The sequence below is a fragment of the Furipterus horrens genome, unplaced genomic scaffold, assembly GCF_987537825.1.
Source record: "Furipterus horrens unplaced genomic scaffold, mFurHor1.1.pri manual_scaffold_6, whole genome shotgun sequence".
Lineage (NCBI taxonomy): Eukaryota > Metazoa > Chordata > Mammalia > Chiroptera > Furipteridae > Furipterus > Furipterus horrens.
Window position 1 is genome coordinate 132,646,835 of NW_028327176.1, and position 25,917 is coordinate 132,672,751.

Here is a 25,917-nt window from a genome sequence, read left to right on the forward strand (position 1 = left end):
TACATATTTCAAGAAGCAAAGGAACTATGTTAATGTTTGCTTCTATGTTAAGTATTTCAGAGTAAGAAAACATTTTATTTAAAACATTAAAATATTTATTACCCTTCCCAGCCACAGAATTGATGACATTTCTGTTGTACTTCTCCTAACTTCGGTTGAGTTGTTACTTGAGTTACACCTTTAACAGTTACACCTTCCAAGAAAATAGCACCCTGAAAATAAAAGAAAAAGAAAAATATTTTATTGAGTTCGAAACCTTTTTACAAAGCCTATACTGTGAAAGACATTTATTTTCACAAATCTGAACAAAGACATGAAACAGAAATGGTCTGCTCCAGGAGGCCCTATAAACTCCCCTCATATTGTACAGTTGTTTTCCTTAATCCAGCAAATGACTTTCAATGTCAATATACATATATAGCCCAGTGTCTATATCATGTTGTCAAAGCACTCCATAGGCACTATTTAGAAATGATAACAGCAATAATAACTTATCTACCATTTACTCAGACCTCAGAATATCTGGCATCTTACAAACATTTTCTCTAATCCTTGTAATAACTCTGAAAAGTAGATTTTATTATATTTATTTCACAAATGAGTATATAAGGCATAGACTGCATATAATTTATTCCAGTGGTGAAAATAGAATTTTGAACCCAGGTCATTCACAATGATTGTCTCATTTTGGAAGGGGTAGGGGAGTTGTATCACTTATTGAATATAGATTTTAACGGGATAAACACCCACAATATATACCTTTGTGAACTAGAATAAAAGTATAACAGTAGACAAAGTGGCTAAGATACAATCATTGATGTCTCAACATAAAAACTAATTACTCACCATTGAATTTTTAATCTAGATTCTTTAAGTCAGAATTACATAAGTATCTTAACCATATTTCAGAGCAAGCATATTTTTAAAATATCACAGAGAAGCAGATGGAAAATTTATAAATCAAATAAAGAACACTCCCAAAAACTTTGTAAACTAAAAAATATTCTAGATTTATGCTACATTTACTTTCAGACCCATAAAGGGCTGGCATCAGTCTTAAGAAAAATCCATAAAACAATCTAGCTGTTAATGTAGCTAGGGAATAAAAAACATGGTCTACAAGCTGCAATTATCAACCTTCTGGCAAAGATTTTGCAACTTGAGCCACTTGGAAAGGAAAAAAAGAATACACTATTTAGTCTGCAAACATCTCTGTCAAATATAAAAGAGTTCTGAGTCGAATCCAATCAATTTATTCAAATCCTAATTCTGTAATCACATTATAGTTAGCTAATATTTTGTCTATTTTGTTTTTCTTAAATAAGCATACTTTAGAGATTTCCTGAGCCAAAGAATCAAAGTAGCACTCCTTTCTATTACACTATCACCTCTCTTTACCAGCCAATGATATTTGTTTTAGCTCTTCCCAAAAGTAGCCTGAGATGACCTCTGAAAATGTTTGACTGTTCACTTGACCCAGAAAACTCCACAAATCAAGCAAATCAAGAGGTCCAAATCTTTGTGTTCACTTTAGGAACAGTTCTGAAACTGCCCAGGCCATCAAGGGTATGCATATTCAAAAAGTCACCAAGTATGTGAAGTATGTCATTTTACAGAAGCAATGTGTACCATTCTGTCCTTACAATGGTGGCGCTGGTAGGTATGCCCTGTCCAAACAGTAGGGCTGGATACAGGGTCAGTGGCCCCAAGAGTGCTGAATTTTTGCTGCACATGCTTAAAAATGAAGAGAGTAATGCTGAATTTAAGGGTTTAAATGTAGGTTCTGTGGTCACTGAGCACATCCAGGTGAACGAAACTCCCAAGATGCAGTGTTAGAACTTACAGAGCTCATGGGCAGATTAACCCAGCTCTCCCTGCCACACTGACAGGACCCTTCCCGAAAAAGAGCAGGCTGTTCCTAAACCAGAAGAGGAGGCGGCACAGAAGAAAAAGGTAGCCCAGAAGAATCTGAAGAAACAAAAAATTATGGCCCAGGAGTAAATTCAGCATAAAATAGGTACTAATAAAAATCTTTTTAAATAAAAATGAAAGAAAGAGGGGAGGAGGAGGGAGGGAGAGAGGGAGGGAGAGAGGGAGAGAGGGAGGGAGGGAGGGAGGGAGGGAAGGAGCAAGGAAGTTTCTGTTCCAGAACCATTTCTACCATTAAAAATAATAATAAATCAAAGGAAGGAAGCAGAGAAAGGGAAAAAAAACAGGAGGAATTTTAAAGGAAAGCTAAAACTGGTAGATAAGTTTTTTTTACCATGTTTAGTCATTGAGATACACAGATAACTTCAATATTGTTATAAAAATATATGTTTACACAAATCAAAAAGAGAAAGTATTACGAGAGTTCGTTGGTCAGCATCTTTATTCTGAAAGTACTAGTTTCACATGAAGAAGATATCTAGCTTTACTTATAAGCATGTATTTCCTAAGCAAAGTTAAGAAATCAATAATAATTTCTGAAAAGCGATTATATTAGAAATATAATCAACATTCAACCAAGTACTTTCCCCCACAATATTACAACAGAAATATTTTAATAAGTCCATGCAGTTAAAGTATTTTTAATTTAACAGAATAAATATTGAGCCTCAATACAGACTTAACAACTATCGAGTTTGTTTTAAAAAAGATAATTGCAACCATCTACTAAATGTCATCCATTTATTTGTCTTTTTCCTTAATCTTTCTACAATGCATCAATCTCCTTTTTACTTTTTTATCTTCCCTTTTCTTTGGCAATAATTATTATTAAGTAAAAAAGTAAAGGTACACTTTGTCTTAAATGCTTACTTCCATGGGTTTAAATTTGACTCTCTTTCTTTTATGTGTGTGGCGGGGACACACACACACACACACACACACACACACACACACACACACACACACTTCAAAGGCCTCCACATTCCAGGTGGCGATCCTGCTTCAGTACAACATGGAAGGCACTTACACAGTGCAGATGCTGAAGAATGCACCCAAAGCACAATGGACATTTTGGCACAAGTCCTACAGATTTTAATGAAGTCAAAGTTATTCATCTTGAAAAACAAAAATGCAAATGTTGGTGAGGCAGAATTAAAGCCAAGTACCTTAATAAAATGATATCATAGTTATAAAAATGAGAAATTAAGGATTAACCTCAATAGGCCAATATAAACTGAACAGAAGCAAGTAAAAGAAACCACACACACAAATATTGGGGAATGCCCTGACTGGTGCAGGTCGCTGGTTCGATTCTTGGTCAGGGCACATGCCTGGGTGGTGGGCCAAATCCCCAGATGGAGGCATGAAAGAGGCAACTGATCGATATATCTCTTGCACACTGATGTTTCTCTACTTCTCTTTCTCCCTACCTTCCACTCTCTCTAAAAGTAAATAAATAGAATCTTAAAAGAAATTGGGGAAGACCACAAACTACTGATCCAGGCAGCAACTGTGAGGATCATGAATACAAGGAAGGTACTGAAGTACCAGCAGTTGCTTAGGGAGGTGCTCATGCAACCTCCAGGTTCAAGCCATGGGTCCCAGTCATCAAAAAATGCATTGATATTCTGATTGAGAAAGAATATTTGGAGCAAGTTGATGGTGAAAAGGACACCTACAGTTACTTGGCTTATCCCTTCCAGAAGAGTCTATGCCACTGCAGCAAATGTTTCTGACGGGCAGGATGACAACTAGTTCCTAGCAGCAGCCTGCCACCGTTGGGTCCTCCCCTTTTTAAACTGACACCAAGACCCCCATCAGCCAGTTTCAGACGTACATCAGAACTGCTCAGAATCAATACAATTCAAGTCTGTAAATATGAACACCAACACCACTTAACCTAATTTAAGAACAGAAGGAAATGAACATTCCATGCTGAGGGCTGCATACAAATATACTTAAATCAATATGTTGGCTACATGGTAATAGCTGCCGTCTTGGGCAGCACTTAGAATGATGGCAACACTTTGAGAGGAGTCAATGGGTCTGTGTGTACTCTGCTCTTAATACCCATTTGTATAGTGTGTTCCATTTTTAATGTGTGAAAAATAAAGAAAATTAAAGGGAAAAAAAAATTAAACCTAACTGCTTTGTCCAAAAATGGAGAAAGAAATATTTCTTCTTTTGGCAATGACAGACTAGCTTATTTAGACCAATTTTGCAGCCATGAATAAAACTAGATAAAATGTCTTTTGCACCAATTAAATACATTGAAGAATGAAAAGGCAGTAAGGCGTTGAAGGAGCAAGAATTCAGAGGGAAGGAAAGCCCAGAGAAGTGAGCCAGACATCTGGTATAGTGTTTTCTTCTCTAGAATTTTCCTCTATAGGCACTGCTTCAAAAATAGCAGCTGAGAGGCTAAGAAGCTGAATACAGCTTTCAGCAATATCATAGGAATGATAAAACAAGGAGGAGGGATTCAGTTAGGCTTTCAGTTAGGATCCCCAAAGAACTATACTCTAGGTATTAGGGTGAAACAGAAACAGACCACTCCCTCAAAACTAAAGCCTATCTTCTAAACAGTTCAATCCTTGACTAAGTTATGACGTCAACTCCTAGTCCTGCGTAGGAGAAAAAGTAAATCTTCCCTGAAGGAAAATAACATGATATATACTTTCAAATTATTTCTACAGCAAAGAATTATTTGGCCAAAATGTCAATAGTACCAAAAACTTGGCAAACCACTTTTGACACATTCAATCAATCATAGCACCTTCTCCAAACACTGCATAAATCTTTTGTTTGTTTCAGTTGTGTTTTTAACTTTCTTGAAATAATAAAGCTTATTTTCTTCTATCTTCAATATTAAAATAAATGCACAAAAATTCAACGATTTTTATGTTTTGTTTTTTTTTTAATTCACGCTGATATAAAAGCTGTCGCAATACTGTTTCCAACAGAGCCATCCTCCAAAAAATCTAAATGAACTTTTTGGCCAACCCAATACAAACAAAACCATTCCGGAGAAACATCAGAGCAAAACTGTTGAAAATCAAAAACAAAAAGATATTACCTTCAAAGAAGCAATTTCTCAACAGAAACTGATGATGAAATTCTATCTTCAAAGTGCCAACTCAGAATTCTATACTCAGTAGAAACATTCTTCAAAATAACAAAAAAAAAAGACATTTTCACACAGCTACAGAGAGAGTATGTCAGAGCAGGCCCACATTAAAGAAAATACTAAAGAGAGCTCTTTAATCAGAAGGAAAGCCATCCGAATGGAACAAAAATACATGAAAAAATGAAGAGCCCCGGAAAGGATAAATACATGGGTATATCAAATGAATATTAACTACACAAAATAATGATGATGATGATATCTTATGATGTTTTTAATTTTTATAGAATTAAAATACTCAATACCAGAAAGACAAGAAGAGGTAAATGGAATCAAAAGGTTCTAGGATTCTTGAATCATCTAAAAGGTGACAAAAGTACTAATATATACCAGAATTTAACAAATCAAAGATGCATACTGAAATCTTGGGCAACCACTAAAAATATAGTAAAAAATGTATAAATAACAAGCAATGGGTTGTGGTTATAGAATAAAAAATAAACAAGCATAAATGAGGCAAGAAAAGAAGATACAAAGGAACATACCACAAATGAGACAAACAAAAAGCAGGAAGACAAGTTTAAATCTGAAATAAAGAAGTCAGTAAAATAAATGTACATGGACTAAATACTCCAATAAGATGAAAAACTGTTGGCTGATTAAAAACCCAACACGATGCTTATAAAAGACATACCTTAAATAGATAAATAAAGTTGAAAGTAAAAGGACAGAAAAAAAAGATATTCCATACAAACAGTATCCAAAAGAAACTTGAGCAATTGTACTAAATCAGATATTTTACAATGCTAAGTTAAGACATTGTAAACATCATCTTTTACACACATTGCATAAAAACACAGTATCACCCCAAAATATATGAAGTAAACATGACAGAACTACAAGGAGAAACAGGCAAATCCACAATCACAGTAGGGAATGTTTTAAATATCCCTCTTAGTAACTGACAGAACAAAACAGGAGAAACTAGGTTTGGAATTTTATTTTAAATATTATTTATTTTTCCTAGAAGAATATGTCCATCTTGGATATTTTTCTCTCAATGCTGCTTGAGCTCATTTACAACTAAAGGGATTTAATAGTACTTGATATCATAAATGTCATTTTTAAGATCCTTTCTGCTGGCAAAAAAAAGGGCAAACTTTATCCCATTTTGCAAAATACTAACTCTTGTTTTAAACTCTTTTACACAAATACTGTATCATATTTCAAAAACACATTAAGCATATGCTCATGATTGTTATTCTTAAAAAAATAATCCCCTACAAACTATATTCCTTATAAAAACGTATCTCCTACAAAAATGATATTATAAGAAGGTAATCATCTATATGCTATATTATGTTATGTTATGCTTTTAGACTTCCCTTGGAATGTGATTCCTATTTTTCTAGGTATGTGATTCAGTAATTTCAGATATCTAAATCCAGGAAAGAATGAGTTAGACTAAAAGAATAATAAACTATTTTTGAAATTATTTCTGTGTTTCAAAGCAATTTATACTTTTCAATGGCCTTAGAATTTTGAAGTTTGAAATGTGTAAATATATATTAAAATAATGTTTCTCAAACAAAGAACTTTTATCTAAAGCCCAAAATAACTGTATTATATGAATTACATAAAATAATGCATTTTCTTCCTTGCCTGTGAATCACTGCCTACTAATGAGTTATGGTGTTTACTGCTCAACCATGATTCCCACACACCTTAATTACACTTAATTACCTCCACAGTTACCATAACTTTCCCCTTTGGCCTACAAGATATACTTCTGTATGTGCAAATACAACCAGTACTTCTCTTCTCAATATATCTATCCCCCCAAGGAAAGAGATAACATCCAATGTTTTTAATTAGGCCTTTTATTCTAGAAGATTAATGGGAGTTGGCCATAGAGGGGTCTTCTCAGTTCAACTTTATAGAAAATATGAAAATACTACTCATGGGAAAGAGCAGAATTTATATGTAAAGTTATTTCAACTCTTTGACAATTCTGTAAAGTATCAGTAAAATTTTCACTAGATACTTAGTTGCAATTTCACAACACTTTGCAAAGAAAAAGTAAATTCTCAATCTACTGTCGAAGAGTTCTTTGATTTACCCAAGAAACAAAAACAGGATGAATTTGCGTAACAAACTTTTCTTGTAGAAAAGGCAAAGAGTCGTGGCTATCAAGAACCTTTAGAAACAGCTAGAATGAAATTACCTCACAAATCCAGTAAAACGAACATAGTCAACATTCCATTTTCTTAAACCTCAATAAACCTGCTGAAGAAAAAAAGACTAATATTTTTAAACATTACCAGTTTTAACCGTTCTTTTCTCCTTTTGCCAAAGGAGGCACTTGACCCAGGTTCTGATTCTTTTTTGCCATCCTCATCCTCATCTTCATCTTCATCATCCTCAAAACACCAATCTGGCAATAGAGGTGGGGGTGGTGCTTCCTCTATATCACCATAGCGACGGAAAAGTTCTTTCAAATAATCACCCTTATAAATTCCTGGTGGTCTGGCTTGAGCAAAAGTGGCAACTGCTGCTTCAATACTATGGAAAACAAACACCATGCAATTTCCTTACTACTCTCCATTTATGCAGATTCTTCTAAACTTACTTATTCTATTTAAAGCACCATTCAAAGTATACAGAGATTTATAAAACAGACAAATCACAGACCCACTCTTAAGACATTCAATCTCTTAAGGGACAAATTCATTCTAAAACAGTCTTAACGTAAGGTACATTGATAATTCCTAAACACTAGGAGTAAATTGCAATGAGTGTATAGAGGAGACCTGGGTGGAGTATGTGAAGAATTTATTTAAATAAAGCTTTAAAGGCTGAGGTCTGATTCTGAGGGAAAACATCAGTAAAAGAAATGTGAGTAGCAAAATCAATGAAAGTAAAAACCATGCTGGCTTTTCAGGAACTTTCAACAAACCCACGCAACACACACACAGGTCATCAGAGAAAAGGCTAACCATAGGCTGAATCTGAAACAGACTCTGGGGTTACTGAGTAGAACAGTGATTTTCAACCAGTCTGCCACAGTACACTGGTATAAGAATTTTTAAAGCATGCAATACCTGAGTATTTAGCCTAGGACACTGATCTCTTTTCCCGTAGATTGTCAAATTTAAAAAATGACAACAGCCAACACAACAATAGCCATCCAATGTGAATGAATCAAAATTATACCTATTTTTTTGCCAGATCAGCAAAAAATACAACATATATTTTGGTGTGCTGCAGAATTTTAGTGATTGGTTTATGTGCGTCATGAGATGAAAAAGATTGAAAATCACTGGTGCAGAGCATCTAAAAGGCCAGAAATGCTGTGCTAGAAGTGCATGCAGAAGAGAACCACCAAGGATCATGAACATGGAAATAAAAGTATACAATCAGGTGATTATATTAGAGAAGGACCTACTGGGTAGAAAGGCTTCACAAACAAAATAATGAGGAAATTCAGTTAGTAATAACCTCTTCTCTCAGGAATTTTTAAGCTACTGAAGTTCTAATGTCTCAGGATCTAAAAAGATATTTAACTAATAATGTGTGCTCAATAAAAACTCTGATTGGTTTAAATAACATAGCTCAGTCCCAAAATTACCTTTTCCATATAGCATTATAAGTTTTTTCCTAGTATTTAACAGTTATAACAAGGTACTCTTAAAAATGAAAAGAACAATAGTAACTTCCAAAGGTGAATATAAACACAATATACTGGGAGAACTTGTCTCTGCTAAGTGAAAAACATCTGGAAAAGAAAATACCTAGTATATGAAATCCCAAGCACTCAAAAGTGCTACTTAGTAATCTTAATTCTAAGATTAACCAAACCTAAATTGAAAACAAATTCAAATTATATTAATCATGACTTCACCAAAAACTTGGCAATATAAAGTGCTAAAACTTAAAAAAAATCAATTTCTTTTATCAATTATTAAATATGTCTTCTTCCATTATAATAAGAAACAAATACCTCCAATCCATTTTCTCCACCAGAAAGGCACATATGAGGAAACCAGTGCGATTGAAACCATGGGTACAATGAACACCTAGAAAATAAAGCAGCGTTATTGTTTTAAAATTAATAAATCACTTCAAAGGCCACATCTTACTTTAAAATTCCAATCTGAAATCAAAACATTTCAATCGTTTAATAAAATAACTGCATTTTTAAAAACTCAGCCCTCTTATAACTATTAGTAACTTGTCAGTTTAAGTTGCTTAGAATCTAATTTATAGCCCTAGCTAGATGTTTAAATGTAATGTACATTGATTTATTCTAATATATATTTATTTGTTACAACTTATCTCTAGGATCTAAAGATTTCACTCAGAACTAAAAGATTTCAAGGATTTTAAATAAGGAGATATTTTCATAAACACACAACTCTAAGGATACACACACAGATATTTTCATAAACACACAACTCTAAGGACACACACATACACACACACGCCTCTGACTAGACACAGAAAATAACTGACTGATTTGATGGATACACAGTACGATAAAAATAAAACGACTTTGAAGTTCTCTAGAAACCAACTGACTATATCTTTACATGGCATTATAATCTTTAAAAAAAAAAACTTTTAGAAGAAACCCCTCCTGAGAAAAACAAATTTATTTTTCTTAAACCTTTTTTCAGGACAGATTTCAGATCAGTGTGGCCCTACTTCTATATTCTGAAAAACTGCAAATGAACTTCATAAATTCCAAAAATGATTTCATTTTAAGTCATTTTAACTACTTTGGAATACAGTAGTCCCTCTCTATATCGCGGTTCACTTATCACAGCCTCACTGTATCACGAGATTTTAAAAAATATTATATTTAATTACTTATCACAGATTTTTCGCTATATCGCGGGATTTTGCGGTATTGTATACGTATGTTATTAAAGTTATGTAGGTTTAAGAGTGTAGAATATGTTTAAGAACACAAGTAGTGTTTATAAAAGTATAGAAAAGGTTAATAAGGGAGTGGGAAAGGTTAATAAGGGACTGGGAATGGTTTATAAGTGTGTGGGAAGGGTTTATAAAGCCTTAAAATATATGTAAATATTAAAATAAATGTAAGGTTCCTACTTCACGGATTTTCACCTATCGCCGGGGCGTCTAGAACATAATACCCGCGATAGTAAGGGAATACTATAGTAATAACAACAACTTGATGGACATTACCAACATCATAACACTACAGCCAGGTTAATTCACTCTCCTGCAAACCTCAAAATGAAGGCTTTCCTGATATCTCTGTTTAATGGTAGAAACATTTAAGACTATGTCTTCCTTTTTTCCATTTTTTGTATTGATTTTTAGAGGGTGAGGGATGGGGTAGGGGGCAAGAGAGAGGGAGGATGAGAAAGAGAGAGAGAGAAAGAGAGAGAGAAAGAGAGAGAGATTGATTTGTCATCCTACTTACTTATGCATTCATTGGTTGATTATTTTATGTGTTCTGACCAGGAATCCAACCCAACCCACAACCTTGGCATATTGGGACAACACTAACCAAATGAGCTACCTAGCCAGGCCATCTTTCTTTTTTTTCTTTTTTCTTTCTTTTTCTTTTTTTTAAGATTTTACTCAGTTTTAGAAAGAGGAAAAAGGAGTGAGAAACAGAGGAAGAGAAAGACTGATGTGCAAGAGGAACAATCGGTTGCCTCTTGCTTGCCCCCAACTGGGCACCTGGCCCACAACCCAGGCATGTGCCCTGAATGGGAATTGAATCAGCAACACTTCGGCTAGAAGGCCAGCACTCAATCCACTGAGCCACACCAACCAGGGCTCTTTTTAATGTTACCTTTTACAAACTACTCTTCTCTGTGTATATAAAGCGCCCCAATAAGAATACAACCAAAAGCAAATAAAAAATAAACTAAGAGTTAAAATTACAACCCTGGCTCACGTGACTCAGTTGGCTGAAGCACCCTCTGGTAAACTGAAGGGTTTCAGTTTTGGTTCCCCAGATAAAGGGCACATGTCTAGGTTGCAGGTTTGGTCCCTAATCGAGGCGTGTATGAGATTGAACCAATCGGTGTTTCTCTCCCTGTCTCCTTCCCTTCACTTCTCTCTAAATTAATAAGCATGTCCTCAGGTGAAGATTAAAAAATTAATTAATTTTTAAAAACTTTTTTAAATTACAAAACTTCTAGGAGACAATACAGGAGAAAATCAAGAAAAGATTTCTTAGATAAAACATCAAATAAAAACAAAATATTGATAAATTGGACTACTGTAAAAGAGTAAATTTTGCTCTTTGAAAGATGTCATTAAGAGCAGCGATTGCCAGGAGGAATGTGGTGGAGGGATAAATGGTCAGAGACTTGATTTGGGCTGGGGAAAACATAATACTGTGTACAGATGATGTGTTGTAGAATTGTACACCTGAAACCTGTATAATTTTGTTAAATAGTGTCACCCCAGTAAGTTCAATAAAAGGAAAAAAAAGAAGGATGCCATTAAGAAAGTGAAAATACCAATCACAGAAAAAAATCTGCAATGCATATATCTGACAAAGAACTTGTATCCAGAATATATAAAGAACTCTTGACAACTCAGTAAGATAAAAAAAAAAATCTTTTAAAAACTGGGCAGAAGATATGAATAGATACTTTGCAAAAGGACATATGCAAATGGTCAAGAAGTACATAAACCCATGGTTGGTCAACATCATTAATTATCTGGAAAACACAAATTAAAACCACAATGAGATTCCACTACATACTAATTAGAACAACTAAAATCAAAAAGACTGACCATGCCAAATGTAGATGAGGATGTACCGCTGGCAGAAATCTGAATGTCATGATCACATTAGAAAACAGTTGGGGAGTTCCTTCAAAAGTTTAACATACACCTATATCAAATGATCCAGACATTCTAATCCTAGTTATTTACCTAAGAAAAATAAAAACATATGTGCTTCAAAGACTTACATAAAGACAAATGTCCACAGCCCTGGCCAGGTGGCTCAGTTAGTTGGAGCATCAACCCATACACCGAAAAGTTGGGGGTTCAATTCCCAGTCAGGGCACATCCTAGGTTGCAGGTTCGATCCTGGTCAGGGTGCATGTAGGAGGCAACCAATCGATGTTTCTCTCTCACATCGATGTTCCTCTCTCTTTCTCTCTCCCCCACTTCCTCTCTCTCTAAAATCAATAAAAATATATCCTCAGATGAAACTTAAAAAAAAGAAAAATAATGTCCATAGCAACACAAAGACAAATGTCCACAGCAACATTATTCATAATGGCCAAAAACTGCAAGCATTCCAAATGTCAATCATCACGTGAAGGAATAAACAACATGTTATATTATCCATGCAGTAAATATTCCTTGGCCACAAAATGAAACAAATTACTAATAAATGCAACGAGGATGATTTCAAAACCATTATGCTGCATGAAAGAAGCCAGAAAAAAGTACATATAGATAATTTCATTTATATAAAATTCTATAAATGCAAAAATTTGTATGGGACCATAAAAGGCCCTGAATCAACAAAGCAATCTTAAGGAAAAAGAACCAAACTGGAGGTATCACATTTTCTGATTTCAAACTATACTACAAAGCTATAATATTAAAAACAGCATAGTACCAGCATAAAAATAGACACATAGACCAATGAAACAGAATAGAGAGCCCAGAATTAAAGCCCTGCATATACAGTCAACCAATATTCAAAAAGGGAGCCAAGAACATCAATGGGGGAAAGGACAGTCCCTTCAATAAATGGTGCTGGAAAAACTGGATAAACATATGCAGAACAATGAAACTTGACCCCTATCTTACATCTCTAACAAAAATCAACTCAGAATGGATCAAAGACTTAAACATAAGATCAGTACTATAAAACTCCTAAAAGAAAATACAAGGGCCCTGGCCAGTGTGGCTCAGTTAGTTGGAGCACCTTTCAATAGACTAAAGGATCACAGGTTCGATTCCTGGTCAGGCAACAACCCGGGTTGTGGGTTTGATTCCTGGTCAGGGCGCATACAAGAAGGAGGCCAGTCGATGTTTCTCCCTCACATCGATGTTTCTCTCTTTCTATTTCACTCCTTTTCCCTCTAAAAAGCAATGAAAAAAATGTCCTCAGATGAGGATTTAAAAAAAAAAAAATGTAGGAAAGAAGCTACTCAAAGCTGTTTTATATTTCACACCAAAAGCACAAACAACCAAGGCAAAAATCAACAAATGGAATAGATTAACCCTCTGAGTGCCATATGTAATTCGAAATTTGGATCAACATGAGAAAAAAATATATCAATATAATAACCTGAGGTACAAAAAAATAGAACAAAACATAAAATACGAATTATTCCACTGTTATTTACATTTATAACCATCAAAAAAAGAGTCGCTGGGAGCGACGCTGGCATTTTTGGGAAAATTTGTCAGTTTCGCTCACAGCAACATTGGCACTCAAAAGGTTAAACTTAAAAGGTTCTGCCTCGCAAAAGAAGCAATTAAAATGAAAAGCAAACAATATGTCATATAAGGGGCTAATATCCAAAATATATAAAGAACTCATAAAACTCAATAATAAAAAAATATTAAATTAAAAAATAGACTCTCTGAATACACATTTTTCCAAAAACATCCATATGGCCAACATGTATATTAAAAGATGCTTAACATCACTAATCATCTGGGAAATGTAAATCAAAACCACATGAGCTATCACCTCACACCTGTTGGAATGGCTATCAAGAAGATAAAGAGACAACTGTTGACAGAATGTGGAGAAATGGGAACCCTTGTACACTGCTGGTAAAAATGTAAATTGGTTTAACCACCATGGAAAACATGAAGGTTCCTCAAAAAATTAAAGAGACCTACCATATGATCTAGCAATACCACATCTAGGTATATACCCAAAGAAAATAAAAACAGGATATCAAAGAGATATATTACAGCATTATTCACAACACCGAGATATGGAAACAAATCTATTTGCCAATCAAGAGATGAATGGATAAAGAAGATGTGGACATCTTGCCATTTGCAACAATATAGATGGACCTTGACCACATTATGCTAAGAAGATAAATCATACAGCAAAAGACAAGTAACAAATTCATAAAAGTAGAGAGTAAAATGGCAGTTATCAGGGGATGTGGAGTATGGTATGAAACAGATGTTTTAGCATACAAATTGGCAAAATAAGGTCCAGAAATGTACTGTATAGTATAGTGAATATAAACATTTTATTTTCTGACTTTATTTTATTCGTTTATTCTATTACAGTTGTCCCAATTTTTCTCCTTTGTCCTCCGTCCCGCCCCATCCCTCACTCTCACAGCCCATCTCTACCCCATTGTCTATGTCCATGGGTCATTCTTACATGTTCTTTGACTACTCCCTTCACCTTGTTTCCACCTTTTCTCCCCACCCCCTTTCCAGTGGCAGCTGTCAATCTGTTCCATTTCCATATCTCTGGTTCTGTTTTGCTCATTAGTTTCTTTAGTTCATTAGGTTCCTCTTATAAGTGGTATCATATAGTATCTGTCTTTCACTGACTGGCTTATTTCACTTAGCATAACAGTCTCCCGTTCCATCCATGATGTCACAAAGAGTAGGAATTCCTTCTTTCTTTCTGCTGCACAGTACTCCTTTGTGTAAATGAACCACAGTTTTTCCATCCATTCACCTTCTGATGGGAACGTAGGCTGTTTCCAACAGTTTGCTATTGTAAACAGCACTGCTATAAACATTGGGATGCATGATGTTCTTTTAATTGGTGTTTCGGGACTCTTAGGGTATATTCCCAGCAGGGGAATCGCCGGGTCATAAGGCAGTTCCGAAGTTTTTAATATTTTGAGAAAATTCTACACTGTTGTTTTCTACAGTGGCCGCAGCAGTCTGCATTCCCACCTGCAGTGCACTAGGGTTCTCTTTTCTCCACATCTTCACCAGCACTTGTTTATTGATTTATTAATGATGGTCATTCTGACAGGTGCGAGGTGATATTTCATTGTGGATTTAATAGACACTGCATTGAATACATAGATTGCTTTGGGTAGTATGGACATTTTAATAATGTTAATTCTTCCAATCCTTGAACAGGGTATATGCTTCCATTTCTTTGTATCTTCCTCAATTTCTTTGTTCAGTTTCTATAGTTTTCTGAGTACAGGTCTTTTACGTCCTTGGTTAAGTTTATTCCTAGATACTTTATTTTTGTTTTTGTTGCTATAGTAAATGGGATTTTTTTTCTTAGTTTCTCTTTCTGAATATTTACTTTATATCCTGCTTTGCCAGATTCACTTATATGGTCGAGTATTTTTTTTGTGGAACATACAAGGTTTTCCATATAGACTATCATATCATCTGCAAAAAATGACAATTTTACTTCCTCTTTTCCAATTTGGATGCCTTTCACTTCTTCCTCCCGTCTGATCACTGTGGCTAGAACTTCCAGTGCTATGTTGCATAACAGGGTGAGAGCATACAGCCTTGTCTTGTTCCTAATCTTAAGAGAAATGCTTTTAGTTTTTGCCCATTGAGTATGATACTGACAGTAGGTTCCTCATATATGGCCTTAACTATGTTGAGGTATGCTACTTCTATTCCCACTTTGCTGAATGTTTTTATAATAAATTGGTGCAGGATTTTATCGAATGCTTTTCTGCATCTATTGATATAATCATGTGATTTTTGTCTTTCATTTTGCTTATGTGATATGTCATTTATTGATTTACAAATATTGTACCATCCTTGAACCCCTGGGATGAATCCCACTTGATCAGGATGTATAATCTTTTTAAATATTTTGTTGGATCCAGTTTGCTAGTATCTTGTTGAGGATTTTCACATCTATGTTCATCGGCGATACTGGCCTGTAGTTTTCTTTGTTGTGTCTTTACCTTGTTTTTGGAATTAGGATAACACTGGCCTCCTAAAAAGAGTTTGGGAGTCTCCCCTCTTCTTGAATTTTTTGGAATAGTTTGAAAATAATAGGAGGTACTTCTTCTTTGAATATTTGGCAAAATTCACCTGTGGAGCCATCTGGTCTCAGGCTTTTGTGTGCCGAGAGTTTTATTACTGCTTCAGTTTCACTAGTTGTTATCCATCTGTTCAGGTTTTCCACTTCTTCCTGATTCAGTTTTGGAAAATTGTATGTTTCTAGAAATTTATTCATTTTGCCCAGGTCATCCAATTTCTTGGCATATAGTTGTTCACAGTAATTTCTTATAATCCTTTCTATTTCTGTGGTATCAGTTGCTACCTCTCCTCTTTCATTTCTGATTTTATTTATTTGGGTTCTCTTTTCTTTTTTCTTGATGAATCTGGTTAATGGGTTGTCAATTTTGTTTATCTTTTAAAAAAACAGCTCTTGGATTCATTGATTTTTTGAATCGTTTTCATCTCTATGTCATTTAATTCTGCGCTGATATTATTTCCTTCCACTTGCCCTGGGGTTTGTTTGTTGTTGTTCCTCTAGTTCTTTTAGTTGTAGGGTTATGTTGTTTATTTGATATTTTTCTATCATCTTTAGGTAGGCCTATATTGCTATGAACTTCTCTAACAGTCCTGCCTTCTCTATCAGTCCTGCCTTCTCTGTGTCCCATAGATTTTAGGTTGTTGTGTATTCATTTTCATTTGTTTCCAGATACTTTCTGATTTGTTCCTTGATCTCATGGTTAACGCATTCATTATTTAATAATCTGTTATCTGCATCCATGTATTTGAATGTTTTTGAGGTGTTTTTTTTCCTTGAGGTTTGTTTCTAGTTTCAGGCCATTGTGATCCAAGAAGGTACTTGATAAGATTTCCATTTTCTTCAATTTGTTAAGGCTTGTTTTGTGTCCTACCATGTGGTCTATCTTTGAGAATGATCCATGTGCATTTGAGAAGAATGTGTATTTTGCTTCTTTAGGGTAAAATGTTCTATAAATATCAATTAAGTCCATTTGATCTAGAGCATTCAATTCTGAAATATTTTTGTTGATTTTTTGTTTGGAAGAGCTATCCATTGCTGACAATGAGGAGTTAAAATCTCCTACAGTGACTGTTTTGCTGTCTACCTCTTTCTTAAAGTCCTCCAATATTTTCTTCATATCTTAGGTGCACCTAGATTGGGTGCATATATGTTTACAAGGGTTATATATTCTTTTTGGACTACTGCCTTAAGTATTATGAAGTGACCTTCTCTGTCTCTTGCTACTGCCTTTGTTTTGAACTTTATTTTGTCTGATATAAGTATGGCTACCCCAATTTTTTTTCATGTCTATTTGCATGGAATATTTTTTTCCATCCCTTCACTTTCAGCCTGTGTAGATCTTTTGTTCTGTGGGACTCTTGTAAACAGCATATATGTGGGTTGTGTTTTCTTATCCATTCAGCTACCCTATGTCTTTTGATTGGAGTATTTAATCCATTTAAATTTAAGGTTATTATTGATAGGTACTTATTCACTGCCATTTTTTTCCTTTTGTACCTGTGTTCCTATGTCTCTCTCTATTTCTTCTTCTTCTTAAAGCATTCCCTCAGCATCTCTTGCAGTGCTGGCTTGTGGAGACGTACTCTTTTAGCCTTCTTTTGTCTGGGAAGCTCTTTATTTACCCTTCCATTTTAAATGAGAGCCTTGCTAGGTAATCTTGGTTGCAGGTCTTTGCTTTTCATTGTTTGGCATATTTCTTGCCAATTCCTCCTAACTTGTAGTGTTTCTGTTGAGAAATCAGTTGAAAGACTTATCAGAGTTCCCTGCATGTTACTGTTTCTCTCTTGTTGCTTTTAAGATTCTATCTTTAAATTTTGCCATTTTGACTGTAACGTGTCTTGGAGTGGGCCTCTTTGGGTTGATCTTGATTGGGACCCTCTATGCCTCTTGGACCTGACTTTTTCCCTCACCTTGTTAGGGAGTTTTCCAACATTATTTTCTCAAACAGGTTTTCTGTCCCTTTCTCCTTTTCTTCTCCTTCTGGCATCCCTATGATGTGAAAATTATTACGTTTCATATTGTCTGAGAGCTCCCTTAGACTATTCTTTTTCATTTTGTTGCTCTGACTGGGTGTTTTTTTCTATCTTGTCTTCCAATTTGCTGATTTTATCCTCTCTTCATCTAGTCTGCTTTTAATTCCCTCTGGTGTGTTCTTCATTTCAGATATTGCATTCTTCATTTCCATCTGGTTCTTGTTTAAGGATTCTATATCCTTTTTCATGCTGAAGTAGGTCCCACTAAATTCCTTATAGTTCTAAGTTCATTGAGCATCCTCATAACCATTACTTTGAACTCTATGTCTGATCATTTGCTTGCCTCAATTTCACTTAGCTCTTTTTCTGGATACTCCTCTTCTTTTGTTTGGGGGTTGTTGCTATGTCTCCCCATTTTAGTTGTCTCTTTGTGTTTATTTCTATGTATTACAGTGATCTACTCTGACTCTCCATCTTCTGGAGTGGCCTTGTGTGTTAGGAGTTGTGGGAACCAGTGGTGCATAATTCTAGATTTCCTGTGGGTTATGCAAACTCTCCTATTGTATTTGGGTACTGATTATTATCGGCCCATTCGTTGGTGGGAGCTCCCTTCCACTATGTGCTGTATGTTGTTGTAAAGGTGCTGGCATAACAAAGCAAAACACTAAAACAAGCAAGCCCCCTGCCCACCACAGCAGTATCAACAATAAGAGAGCAAAGAACTATGGAAGCAAAGATAGAAATGGAATGGTAGGGAAAGGGGAAAAGGAAAAAGATATGAGAAGATCAAAGGAAAAAAAAAGTTATTATGAGAGGATAAAGGGGAAGAAAGCTACTACTCGTAATGAATTGAAATAGGAAAATAGGAACACAGTAAAGGTAACAAAATTAATGAATGGAGAGAAGAGAATAGTGGAGTACTCCAAGAGAAGAATAGGAGACATAAAAGAAAAACTAGAGCACCAAAACTAAAAGAAAAATAAAAAATAGATTAAAAGTATAAATAAAATGACTATGGAAAAGAAAAAATAGCTAAGATAATGAAAAGGAAAAAAAGAAAGTATATTTGTCCTAGCACAGTTTAGATCTTCCCTTCTGGTTTCTCCGTTTGGATACCGCTCTGATGTCTGGGTCTGGTATAAGCCAATATCTGGTGCTGTCCATATCTGGCCCTCAGCCACCTTTTTGAAGCTACAGGCCATTCATAGTTTGTGGCTGATTCCTCCAGGCTTGGCTGCTTCCAGGTTGGGCCAAGGTGCTCTGCAAAGTTGGCTTTTATCAGCACGGGGTCCAGGGGTGTGTCAGCAAATGCCCAAAGTCACCATAGGATCCACCTCTGTCAATCTCTGCCTGCTGGCCTGCTGTCAATCTTAGACTAGTCGTAGACCTATTTCTGAGAGGGCTTCTGGAGGAAACAATGGCTGTGATTCCTGGATCTCCTGTGGCAGGTGCCTTTCAGACTTTAGGGAAGATGGAGGGCATGTCCCTCCTCCCCTGAGCAACTAGTCTAAGTCTGTCCAGGATTATCTCCCTGTAGTTGGCTGGGCAGGGCCCATATTAGGGTTCCTGAGCCCAGATTTTGGATGCCAGAAGGGTGTTTCTGTGGCTCTCCTGTGAAGGGGGAGTACCAGTCTGTTTCCCAGGATAGTGTGTGGATTGGCTGCACCCTACCGCCAGTCTCTGACAACCCCTGAGTCTGTTTATGTTGCTGTCTCCTCAGCAAGGGTTAAGATGCAAGATGGGAGAAAAGGAAAGGGGAAAAAAGGGGGAAAAAAGAACAAAAAAATAAACAGAACATTAAGGCAGAGAAAAACTGACAACAGAGGGGAAAAAGGAGGGAAGGATGTGCTGAGTGGAGTGAACAGGTTTACAGGGTTCTGGCGAGGGGATTTCCAGAGGATGGGGGGAGCAGTATTTCACAGGGCAAGGTGATTGATTTTCCACTGGGAGAGGCTAACTCTTCTCAAGGAAGATTGTTGTTGTGGAGCCCAGGTATATCAGGGCTCAAAAAATCTCACAGCCACTACCCCAAACTCTCCCCAGTTCCTCGCACACCAGACTCTCCTCACACGACTCCAGACTGCACCACCCTCTCTTCACTGGGGCTCAAGGTAAGTAGCCGCACACACAAAATCTGTACTTTGATCCTTTAAGTGGGGGGTCGGGGGGATGGTGGGTTTGTCACCAGTGGCTTTCATCTCTCCCCAAGGCAGAAAGCCCATTTTGGGGGTGGGAGCTTTCCCCTGTCTAGCTGGCTAAGTGGCTCAGCCCCTGCCATGACCTCCTCTCCCTTGAGAGGGATTCTAGGTGTGGATTTAATCCACATTCAGGGCACATACAGGAGGTCACCTATCCCTGCTTCTCTCTCACACGCACACTTCTTCCCCTCTCTCCCAAATCATGTATCTTGTATGCATCGTCTTCTTTCAGGTCTCGTATCATCCTGATGCGGTGGGGGAAGGAAGGGTTGAGTCCAGCAGCTATATTATAACACAGGGCTGTGGCAGTGGGTGCTTGCACCATTTCTCTCGGTGAGTCAGTCTTCGGCTTCCACTGCTGAACCAAGCTTCTGACACTGGGTTGCCACAGCTGCACTGATGAGCTCCCAGGGTGGTGTCTGCCACCAGCGTCCTACATTCGACTTTGCCATTGGCAGTTCCCATGGCACCCTGGGGTGGGAAAGCAACAGCTCTCTCCTCAGAAAGTTCCAGAGTCTCTGGACCCCAGCTCCTGGCAGCAGTGGGTTGTGCAGCTTGCCTGGGCGAAGGGCACTGAGACAAGTCTGGGCGCCCAGGTGCAGGCTCTCCAAAAGCTTCTTCCTGGGTAGGATATTTTAAATTCCCCAAAATGGCTCCCACCCCAAATCTGCACCACCAGAGGCACCTGGCTGGGTAGCGGCAGCTGCTCCGCCAAGAGAGCCTCGGCCACACTTCCTCACACGCCCACACATCACTCACATTCACAATCAATCACACATGCTCTCGTTCACACTCTGCTGGATTTTTAAGTTGATAGCTCTGTGGCTTAGCTACAAGACCGGTGCATGGCTGGAAGCAAGTGGATGGAGCTTCTAGCTACTCTGCAGCTATCTTGGAACCCCTTATTATAACCAAACTTGCTAAGAAACTAGAACTTAATTATTCCAACCACTAAACAGAAAAAGATAATTATGACGTGATAGAGGTGTTATTTATTGCTATAATGGCAAGCATATTACAATGTATGAACATATCAAATTAACATATTCTACACTTTAAATTATGGTTATATGTCAAATATATTTCATTTTTAAAATTCTAGAAAACGCAAACTAATCTACAGTGATAGAAAGCAGAAACTGATTGCTTAATCTACAACTAAGGGTTGAAGAAAGGACAAACACAAAGGAACAGAAGATACAAATGCTCTGAATCTTGATTGTGGTTACATGGATGTCTATCAAAACTCATCAAATTATATAATTCAAATGAATGCAGTTTACTACATATAAAAATTACACTTTCATAATGCTGATGTTTTTAAATTAGATGTTAAAGTGAGGTAATAGCAAAGTCTGCAATTGGCTTTAATAACATGTTCCAAATGTTAATGTTCATCAACATGGCTTTGTTTTCAGCAATTGACTTTATAGAAAATGCTATAAATTGGATACATTTTTTAAAGTATACCAATAAAATACCATTTTCATCTCATCTGTGATAGGGTGAAATTTCTTTCCAAAACAGTTTTTGCTACTTAAAAAATACTGAAAACCAGTATTATAGAGTTACTATCAATTGAGCCAAATCACCTATTTCTACATTCATAATAAATAAAATGATCATTAATATTTAGAATAAAAACTTCAATCAATGAACAATGCTCTATAAACCAGGACACAAAGGAACTGCAGACAGTAGAAGCAATTTGTGCAAATGTAAATTTATGAATTAAAATAGCACATACAGCAAGCTATAAATGAATCAGAATAGCTAAAGCATGTAATATGATTTGAAAGTAATGCCAAATGCAGTTGGAGACAATGAGGGTCAAAATCCTAAGGAAACTCATGCACCATGCACCATACTAAAGAAATTATAAAGGGAATGGGGAGATATTAAAGAATTTTATGCATGGAAATAAAATTATCAGGTTTCAGACAACCCACTCCAATGGCACCTCAATAGAAGATACAGAAGAAGAAACAATGAAAAAAGAAAACCGTAAGGAAGCCATTTCAGTAATTTATGTGTGAGATATGAATCTGAGTTACAAGGGTCATGGTGATAGGGATAAGGAGGTAGAATCTGCAATCTGTGAATGAATGACTATAAATATTGAGAAAAAAGATTTAAAAGGAGTCTGTTTTATGATTTGGGTGATTAATTGGGCAGTGGTACCATTTACTAAGTTAGGAAGTACAGGAGTTTATATCATCTGACAGCCAAGACAATGAGTAAGTACAGATGGACATGCTGAGTTTAAGGTTCTTATGCACTTAGAAGGATTTCTAAGTAATGGGAAAGAGCTTCACAGAATGGCCTGGCTGGAGTTGCAGATTCAAGAATAATCAATATATAGTCAACTATGGAAGAGGTCTATGGTGTGGATAAGATCACTGAGAATGGATATGCAAAATAAAAGAAGAAAATTAAGGATGAAGTATAAGGAAAACCAACCATTCTAGAATAAGGGGGGTGCAGTGCAACCATTAACAAAAACTAAAAATGAACTGTTATGGGGGGCGGGGGTTCGAAAAAAAAGAAGAAAGAAGAAACCCTGACCAGTGTGGCTCAGTTGGCTGGGCATCATTCCACAGAGCAAAAGGTCTCCGGTTCAATTCCTGGTCAGGGAACACGCCTAGGTGGTAAGTTTGGTCCCTGGTCAAGGTGCATACAAGAGGCAACCAACTGATGTCTCTCTCTCACATCAATGTTTCTCTCCCTCCCTTCCCTTCTCTCTAAAAATAAGTAAATAAAATCTTTTTTTAAAAAGGGAAATTTCAAGACATTAGTGGTTTGATTGTTTAAATGCCACATAAGGATTAGAAATGAAAGTCGTGATTTGATTTAGGAGTACAGAAGGAAGACTCCAGATTGCAAGAAAATGAATGAGAATAAATAAATTCAAGTATCAATCTTTCAAAAAGTCAGCTAGGAAGAGAAAGGGAAAATATAAAACAAAAAGAACAGTGTGTTTGGGTGGGGGAGGGGTTGTTTTTGTTTATTTTATTTTGTTTTTGCAAAGGTGGCAATATTTGAGAGGCTTAGATATGTCTACAGGCTGAGAAGGGCCTAGTGAAATCACAGAGGTTGGCTATAACTAATAATAGAGAATAAGGATACAGTATAACTGAAACAAAGCTTCTGAAGGGAAGAAATAAAAAATAAAGAGATCAGCCCTGAAAAGTTAAAGACCTCTCTTAGAAGTAAATGGCTGTAATAATGAAATTCTATAAATTCCATTGTTCTCCATTGCTTTGTAAAAATGAACTTTTAAGTTACACAAAAACATTTGCTATGAACATATTTTTATTCAACATGTATCTTAACATGTAGATTTCCTTTCTACCTTATATTTCAGAGCAATTTAAGCAACAAATATTCTAACTTTAGATACGTTTCTCATCTAAACCGCTGTTTCTGCATCTAATATTTACTCTAGCAAGATTAAATATTTTTATGAATAGGAAATGTAGGAATTAAGTGATGAAATCATGTGATGATACATAATTTAAGAAAGCACAATTATTCTTTTAGTATTTTTTAAATTGATTTTAGAAAGAAGGAAAGGAGAGGAGAGGGAGAGACAGAAACATCAATATGTTGTTTTACTTATATTACTGGTTGGTTCTTGTATGTGCCCTGACTGGGGATCGAATCCGAAATCCTGACATATTGGGAGGGTGCTCTAACCAACTGGGCCCTCTTTTAATATTCTTTGTTATGAAAATACATGAAGTTTAGGTCTTAGTGACAAATCTCTACCCCCAAAAAATTAACATTATGCATTTAATATGAAAAAATTCCATTAATTAAGTATAGTACAAATTTAGTCTGATATGTCTTCAATGTTAAAAAGAGAAGATTTCAGTTTTCTTCAGCTCATTATGAGAACAGGTCCATCTAGAGGTGCATAGTTTATAACCAAAGATTAGTTCACTATTAACTATTTCAAGTCAACTTCTTATTCAAATTTGTCTTCATTTCCTAGGTAAGCTAAGAATAATGAAATAATTTATAGAGCATTTCAAAAGTTCTTAACACTAATATATGTATTAAGAGAAAACTGTAGTTCTTATAAAATCAAATCAGGAGAAAAAACAATCTCCCCCAAAAAAGGAGAAAAAGATGAATTATAACTCTAGAAATATACATACTAAGTATATAAATTAGAAGAAGGTGACTTATAAAGGAGTAGTGGCAATAAACCTTTAAATAAAGCCTGATCTCAAAATACATAATTTCCTTTCTCTCTCACTACTAAGATAAATTACATCAAAAAACTTATCTTATCAGTCTAAACCAGTGGATTTCCATGGGGCACTTTTGCCCCCAACCTTCCATCTCACCCAAGAATAACTGACAATGTCAGGAGACATTTTTAATTGTCACATCTAGCAACTGGGGCATAGAAGCCAGGGATTCTGTTAAACATCCTACAATGCACAGGAGAGTCCCCAAAATAAATCACTATCCAATATGAAATGTCAATAGTGCTGAAGCTGAGACCTGGTCTAAATGAACAACAAAAATAAGAACATTAAAAGGAAACTACTAATTATTAAGAACTTATAATGTGCCAAGTTATAGTAAATTTTATTTAATCAAAAGATGGTTTTTACAAAAGTAAGCGTGTGCTATTCATAAAACTATTCACAAAGCTGTCATATGTATTTATAACTAGAAACATGTAAAGTAATTAAAGGCATTAGTTAAGCTATATACCTATTATACATAGTCTACCATTTACCAAGAAATCAGATGTTTCTCTTTTAACACAAAACAAATTTTTTAATTTCTCCAGTCTACAAAATTCTTGTTTTCTAAACAGTTATTCCTGTATATGCAAATAAATGCACTATAGCTACATAATCTCTTATTCGTAATTATTATTTCAAAACAGCTCTAAAAAAATAAGATTTTTGGTAAATCATTTGGAGACAAACATGACCCGGATATGACATTACTTATAATCCATTTTTCCCACTTGGTGTGAATATTCATATGTTTAACTGCAAAAATGTTAATGTGTCTAAATACTAGTCTCCATTTAAAGGAACTCAGAAACCAGGACCCTCAGAGAAGTAACGGATTCCACATCTGGAAAACATCTTGTGCCAATAAACAAGGAAACCATCAGAGACTGGTGAGGTGGTATCAAAAGGATACAGAAACCAACCTGAAGGGCCTCCCGCTGCCCTCGGATGAAGCAATTTGGACATAAGAATAAATATTCACTACAACTAATTTAAATACATCAACTATATAAAAAAATACACAGTTCATACAGATTTTCAAAATAAATTTAATCAGTCACTGCTAGAGACTGCTAAGATTCCAACTTACTACTCTAAAACTTGAGAAATAAAAGAAAGAATCAAACGTTTAACTTGCCTTTCTTATACAAACTGCATTTCAGGATAACAAAGGAATAGTTCTTTACTAAAGAATTCCAGGTAATACATGAAGAAATGAAGAATCAGAAAAACCATTTTGCAATCCCTAATGAAATACTGGATCAAGGCAACAATCATCAATGGATACTAAAATCATTAGGTAAAAGACAGATGAAGAACTTTACAAGAGGAATCAAACTGTCAACACCTGAACCCGCTTATTCATCTCAGTACCACTAAAAGTGAGGCAACCAGACATTATGTGCTTCCTGATATGACTTGAAAGGAAGCAATACAACATACTCTATGAAGTACTCTTGTCTAA

At 35.8% G+C, this 25,917-nt stretch overlaps 1 protein-coding gene across 2 annotated transcripts in view; it reads right to left on the reverse strand.

The window, feature by feature from the left end:
• Positions 1 to 25,917, reverse strand: part of RNGTT (RNA guanylyltransferase and 5'-phosphatase) — a 263,048-nt gene that overhangs the window by 218,379 nt on the left and 18,752 nt on the right. For both annotated transcript variants that reach the window (XM_090279662.1, XM_090279663.1), the window contains exons 5-7: positions 9,051 to 9,126; positions 7,372 to 7,612; positions 103 to 212 (exon numbers count right to left, since the gene is read on the reverse strand). In XM_090279662.1, the coding sequence (XP_090135788.1) occupies positions 103 to 212; positions 7,372 to 7,612; positions 9,051 to 9,126 (427 nt within the window). The remainder of the gene's footprint in view (positions 1 to 102; positions 213 to 7,371; positions 7,613 to 9,050; positions 9,127 to 25,917) is intronic.